The sequence below is a fragment of the Aplysia californica genome, unplaced genomic scaffold (genome assembly GCF_000002075.1).
Source record: "Aplysia californica isolate F4 #8 unplaced genomic scaffold, AplCal3.0 scaffold00067, whole genome shotgun sequence".
NCBI classification, from domain to species: Eukaryota; Metazoa; Mollusca; class Gastropoda; order Aplysiida; family Aplysiidae; genus Aplysia; species Aplysia californica.
The window spans coordinates 679,929-686,677 of record NW_004797337.1 but is presented as its reverse complement, the minus strand read 5'-3'; the positions used below and the strand labels follow the sequence as shown (position 1 = coordinate 686,677).

Here is a 6,749-nt window from a genome sequence, read left to right as displayed (position 1 = left end):
GTTATTTTTTTTAAGATACTCTGGGTGGGGAGGGTGCGGAAGGCAACACCAGAGGACAACAAACTTGGAAGCACATTTATTTTAAAATATTTTATTTGAGCTCTCTACAAAGTGCGCTTTGGTGCTGGCCATGTGTGGAATCGGGATCCATCATATCTTGGAAGCCTTGTTATTGATGAACTAAAGTGTTTGCGTTTCATTGGATGGGTGATAGTAGCTTTCTGTTCAAGACTGGCAAATTTTCAGTGTCACTGCATCTTGACCTCTCTCAGTTCTTACCTTACAATTCTCGCACTGTATAGGTCTACTTGAGCCATTCAAGTTTTTACTCTACTTTGGGTTTGAGCAATAATTTTTGTCTTTCACGTTTATGATATGAATCATGATACCAAGACTGGTTCTTGACAGTCGATGTTCTGGTTCTAGGCCCTTTCACAGGCTCAAAGCAGGATTCATTTGTATAATATAGTTTATATATTATAAATAAAATGATGAGGGGAAAATATAAATTAAGGAAATATCTAACAAGTAAGAACAGACTGAAATACGTAAGTCACACAAGACTCCTGTTCTACTCTGAAATTTTGTTGACTGGATACATACTATATAATGTTGGCTATGTACTTGTTTGTGTGTACTATATTTGAATAGAGCACGTGCTATCACTGTTATGTAACATGCCCCAGGAAAATTGAGAAGCGTACCCCATCCTTCAGGCCACGTGAATTTACCGTGAACTTTTCAGGCTATCCGTTCTCTAACAACAAAATTTTCAGGCTAAACCATCTCTTGCCACTTTCACCCATGGGGCTTCTCTGTTGACATCCACCCCTTGGCCCCCATATGACCTTATGCAGCTGCGAGCGCCGTAAAACCTCAACTAAAACAAACAAAAACCAGATTATGTGTTAAAGCGGTTGGGCTGTTTGCCGTCTCACTCAGAAGACTTGAGCTCAATTTCCGAGTCGCGGACATTTTTTTTATCGAGTATCCCGGTCTTTCTGTTGGGATGTTGTATCCGTGTTAGCCCGGATTGTCCCTGACAGGCAGAGTCGGAAGTCTGCTTCCTAACGTTGTTTAAATTTTGTGTCAATGGAGGCGCAAAAAACACCTGCATAAAAAAACCCATTGAGGATAAAGCCTTTTGCATTTGGATATTTAATCTATTACATGGTTTTGGTATCAGGATGGAGATGGATGACAAACAGTAGCACATAAATGTATAATATCAATAATGAAAATAAAAAACAAACAAATAAACAACCCTCCCCGCCAAAAAAACAAACAAACAGCAACAATAACAACAACTTTCATCAAAGGTCAAAGTGAATTCTTTTGGGTTCCTTTTTTCACCATGTGTGCGTGGGGCAAGTTAATCTGTCGACCCAGTCCATTCATAGTTATCCAATCAGCCAGGTTTATGTGCTTGTACCACTGCTTGTACCCATAGGAACGGCAATCACAATAATATATTCTCTCGTAGTCTTGTTTCACAAAGTTTAGTCAACTTACACGTAAAATAAAAATGTTTTCAGTCTGTCTCCAGTGTGGGTGGTTGGCGGGCGCTCTCTTGTCGTTTTCTTCTTTTTCTCTTTCAAACCTCCGTCGTCCTTTTCTCTTCTCGCATCTTTTTGTATGTTACTCTCTCCCAATACCTCCGGGTACATGAGGCGGAGAGCTGTCGACGCCACGCGTGGCTGTCTCCGGCCACGTTCTCCGATCTCGGCACATCTTTGTATGTCACTCTCTAGTAACACCTGTAATATTTGACTCTTATATGACGTATTTGTGTTGCAAGTACTGTAAAACTCTCATTAAAATTATTCTTAACCCCCCCCCCCCAAAAAAAAACAAAAAAAAAAAACCAACAACAACCCCCAAATGAACCAAAAACAGAACACGACAAAACAGTGCTAGTCTATTTGTTTTTTTTTTCCACCTGCGTAGCCACTCGAGATTTCAGGATTTTCTTTCTGGTACTGGGTGTACTTTTGGGGTACACCCTCTCGTTTGTCCATGTTGTAGGAAAATGTCCTTGTCACTCATCAGGCATGGTTCCTTTTTGTCATAGCGCTACAGGGCTCGCAACAGAAAGGTCGTGGGTTCGAGCCCCTTCTGGGGCCCGAAGTTGTGTTCTTGGGAAAGACGCTTTACATGAATTTTCCTCGATTGACCCAGATGGGAATGGGTACCTGGCTTTAGACACCACAAGATCTTGTCAGTTTGTTTGTGTTTGAACACTTTATATTCTGCTTACAACTTACACTGTGTGTTTCATAGGAAGTCGAAAATATTTATGACTGTTCGATGGTCTGCTCGGGAAATAATATTTTTTATACCTTTGATTTTGATTGTATTGCGTTTAGAGAATGCAGTTGAGGATGGATACAATGGGGGCATACAAATGCTGTTTATCTAGTATCTACAAACATTTTTTCATTGTATGCTGCAGCAGCTAGTGGCACTTACATGACCCAAACTATCGAAGAGTGCCTTAAAACGCTTACTCAATCAAACCAGCAACAATTCGTATTTATCGTCCTTAACACTGTCTAACTTCCATGCCACGTCACGGGAGCCTGTTTACACGAAGGGTTCATATCCTCCTAGGTGAAAGTGATGGACTGGTATAGATACTTCGTCAGACTCCTGCTGACTGGTGCCGGCTTTCCATGGGTGCGAGTAAGCCTCCACCACGTCTTTCCACCGCATGGATGAAAAAAAACCCAACAACAAACAAACAGTGAAATGGTATAGGTTTATTAACGCTCTGACCGTCAATAATTTATTTAGAGAAGCACCAGCTGTCCATGTCTAGGTGTTGTTTTATTCTGTGTATTAAAGAAGTTATATTGTTCCCGCATCCGATCCGGGCATTGGGGATTGCCTTGTTAGCGAGACAACTTCTTGGGCCTTCGGCATATTGTGGTAGGGTAGTCAGTTCCTTTCCACGCCGCCTTTACTTCCCCAACTCGAAGTCAAGTACCCATTACTGCTGGGTGGGCAAGAGGGGGCCGAACCAAGGCTCGAACCCGGACTTTCCGCTTCGGGGACGAGCGCACTAACTGCTCCGCCACCGCACCCTCCTGCCTGTGTATTAACGCCCCCCTATAAACACTCTTTGATTATTTAAGATGTCGGACCTCCGAATTCTGCTTCCATCTTGGAAATGACAGATCAAAATAGGACATTCGTCCTAAATGCCTTACCCAAAAACGCAACGTCAGACCGAGCTGAGGCACGAAACGCCGAACCCGTTGTCTCACGATGGCGTGTCCGGTTGTTTAACCATAAGGCTACCAACGCCACATTTTTCTCCTATGGAAGGTTGGCGCGGTGGGTAATGTACATTGTCAGCTGGCAGCGGATGTTGCCAAAAGCGTACAACCCGGTACCAGATGAAAGTTGCAGTGGGCAGTTAACCCTCACACGTTTATTCTCATTTATCATTCTCGTCCGCATATACACGCATGCATATATACAAGTATACACCTACACGTACAATGTTGTTCATTTCTACCTGCCTTGCTTGTTTTCCTTGCACTAATTGACCGTTATTATGTTGGTGTGCTTCTCTTTACTCAGACTCACAGGAACGCTGCCTGCACACACCCTCAAACATACAGACGGACACACACACACACACACACACACACACACACACACACACACTCACACACACACTCGCACACGCACACACACACTTACACGCATATAATCCAACCAGTCAGCTTGTTTGTTTGCATAGAGAGAAGCACATTGACACAACAATGGTCATGTATTGCTGGAAAAAAGAAGGTCAGACAGACAGAAACAACAGAGGGAAAGTAAAATGACTCGCACACCAGTCAGCAAAAGTTCAATGGTGTTCCGATGAGAAGAAATTAGCACAGTCTTGCCCCATAATGCTGTTACAGCAGGAGTTTTTTTCCCTTTCTTACTCATGCGAATTGTGCACACGGTGACTCTTGGGCTCAATGGTAGCTCAGTTGGTATCATGCTGGACTACGAAGTGAATGGATTTCGTTCGAAACCCGTTCTTTATTAACTTTGGTTGTTTTGGGGAGCTTTTAAGGCTCTCCAATCTTTTGGCGTGGTCGTTTAGGAGATGGACGTTGAATTCGTATGTCTTGCTGTCTCTTAAATAATCTTATAGTTTTTGAAAGGGGCTGTTAAATCCATGCATTTTCTCACAGTGACTCTACGTGGCTCTACGGGCAGTTTGTTAAAATGCAGGCGTCTTCAAACCTGTGGGAAGGTCAAGACTGTCAAGATGAGACCAACAACATTCAGGAAACTGACCGTGAAGAACATCATAAACCAGCCGCCCTGGTGCAGGATGTACTCGATGAGAGGCGGCGCCAGGAGGTTGAGCGCGAGGCTAGACGTCATGACCAATCCGTAGTTGGTGGTGAAGTGCTGGCGGCCGAACGTGAGGAGCGTGCCTACTGAGGAGACGGTGTACAGGCCCGATATGAGGCAGCTGAACATGGTGGTCCAGACAAAGTAGAGCCATTTACTGACCAGAGGCGTGAAGTACCAGAAAATAGTGGTCAAGGCCACCGAAGCGGGGAAGAAGATGAGGGTCGGCTTCACGCCAGTTTTGTCCACCAGAACTCCCCATAAGACTTTGAGCGTTACAATGCCTATCGTGCAGCTGAGCCCGACATTGGTCAGGAAGTGGTCATCTTTAATCCACAGCTGCCCGAAGATCTTGAAGTAGTTGGTGATGACCAGGTAGGCAAAGTCTGCTCCGAAAACGTTTATCCAGATAGTATAAAAAGCCACGGTTTTGAGCGTTTCTCTCGGACTGAAGTCCTTGCCCGCTGGCCATGAGTTTTGGCGTCGTTTTGCAGCTGTCTGCGTCACGGGTTTGTTCTTTGTCCCTTTGAGTGCTGAAGCAAGTTTCGAAATGGTCGCCTCCTTTTCAACGTGTGTCTTGTCTTCAAGTAATCCATTTGCCTCCATGTCGGTTTCGTCCTCCTCTGTGTTCTCCAGCATGGGCGTTAGTTCTTCTTTGTCTCTGATTAAAGATGAAGTAGGGGTGGAAGAGAAGGAGTCAGAAGAGGACATGGACATGTCTGAGGACGGGTTTTCCGCGTCTTCTTCCACCTCAGGAGCCTTGTCTCGGATGAGCAAAAAACTCACCATGTGTACCGCCACGTTGAAGCAACCGATGATGACGAAGACGTAAGGTACGTTTTCCAGTAGTTCTGGCTGCGTGAAGAACTTGTTGGGGCCCATTTCCAGGTCAGGGACCAAGTTGTTTGGGTTGATATACAGCGTGACCAACGCGTTGATGAGGATGCTACCTGCGCTGAAGCCCGTGGTGACGGCAGCGGTCGTCAGGCCGATGTTGTCCGAGACCCAGTACACAATGGTGTTGAGCAGTTGGGCGTGAACGAGACCCGTGCCCAGCCCCGTCATGGCGCCCATCGTGACCACCAGCGCCGCCACCGACATTTGAACGGACCAGAAGCTGAGGAACACCCCGGCGTTAAACAAGACCATGCCCAGCAACCTTGTCAGCGACTGACCGAACTTCTTGGTGAGACGGCCGGATATCTGCAGGCCCATAGTCCAGCCCATGATGAAGATGGAGATGAGCCAGGGGGTTCCGAAACCTTTGCGGGATAGAGAAATAAACGTAGCGACTGAGTTGAATTATAAGAGTGGTATGGGAGTTGTTGGCGGGCGCTCATGTTTGATTTGCTCCTGTCCTATCCTGCCAAACTCCTATAGTATAGCGTCGTTATCTTTCCACCTTCTTCTCATTGCATATTACACTCTTGCGACACACACATACTCACACACATATGTGTATTGAATTATATATAACACAATATATACATATATTTGTGTGTGTTTGTGTGTGTGTGTGTGTGTGTGTGTGTGTGTGTGTGTGTGTGTGTGCAGTTACGAGCGCCGTAAAAGTCCTACTCAACTAACTACATTGTATCTAGCGACATGTCTAATGTTCAGCGCTTAAAAGTTATACAGCCCATGTGAGCTGCAAGTGCCGTAAAACTCTGACTAACACTAACACAAGGAGTGGTGGTTTTCATTAGATCGAGACGTCACGACGACGGCTCCGTGTGCGCTTGCAGGGGATAAAAATGGCAAGGACGACAGTTGTTGTTTGGTGGTGAATGTAGCCTAGTAATTAGCCTGCCGGACACTGTTATCGAGAGATTGCGGGTTCGGAGGTTCGAGCCTCAGCTCAGTCTGACGTTGTGTCCCTGTAGGAAAGGCAATTTACATGAATTTCCCATGTGGCTCGGTCCTTTTGGAGATGGGCATTAAATCAGAGATCCCGCCTCTTAAATAATCTAACAATGTTAATACGGGTGTTAAACCTAAACTGTCCCCGTGGTTTTATGCACCCCGCATAATTTAGCAAAATTTGATCATTTTTTGCATAATTTCCGATTGTTTCCCTTAATCATTCTTTGTTAAAACAGAATCGCATAATTTTACATTTTTTGGGCTCAGTTTGCATAATTTCAGATTTATTTTTGCATAAAACCATGGGGGACGGCCTAAACCATGTCACCAATTTCACAGATGTTTGATAGGGAAGAATGAGCAAACCACGCCAGAGCACCTACTAAAGAACATAACCTAATGTTGGCAGTATTTAATAGTTTGTTACGAATTTAGCATAAGTTTATGCATACTGAAGTTTATATGTAGAGAGCCTCGGGGCGTGCGTGGAAAAATATGGAGGAAGTACAAAAGAGAAAAGAGCG

General features: G+C 44.8%; 2 protein-coding genes across 4 annotated transcripts in view; one reads left to right on the top strand and one right to left on the bottom strand.

The window, feature by feature from the left end:
* LOC101846199 overlaps positions 1-6,749 on the top strand; it is a 77,877-nt gene that overhangs the window by 42,762 nt on the left and 28,366 nt on the right. The gene's annotated exons all lie outside the window — the stretch shown is intronic.
* The window catches only part of LOC101845990, a gene marked incomplete at its 5' end in the record, with an annotated part of 3,767 nt that continues 731 nt past the window's right edge, over positions 3,714-6,749 (bottom strand). The window contains 1 exon segment of the mRNA XM_005093645.3: positions 3,714-5,624. Within this exon segment, the coding sequence (XP_005093702.1) occupies positions 4,243-5,624 (1,382 nt within the window). The 3' untranslated portion in view covers positions 3,714-4,242.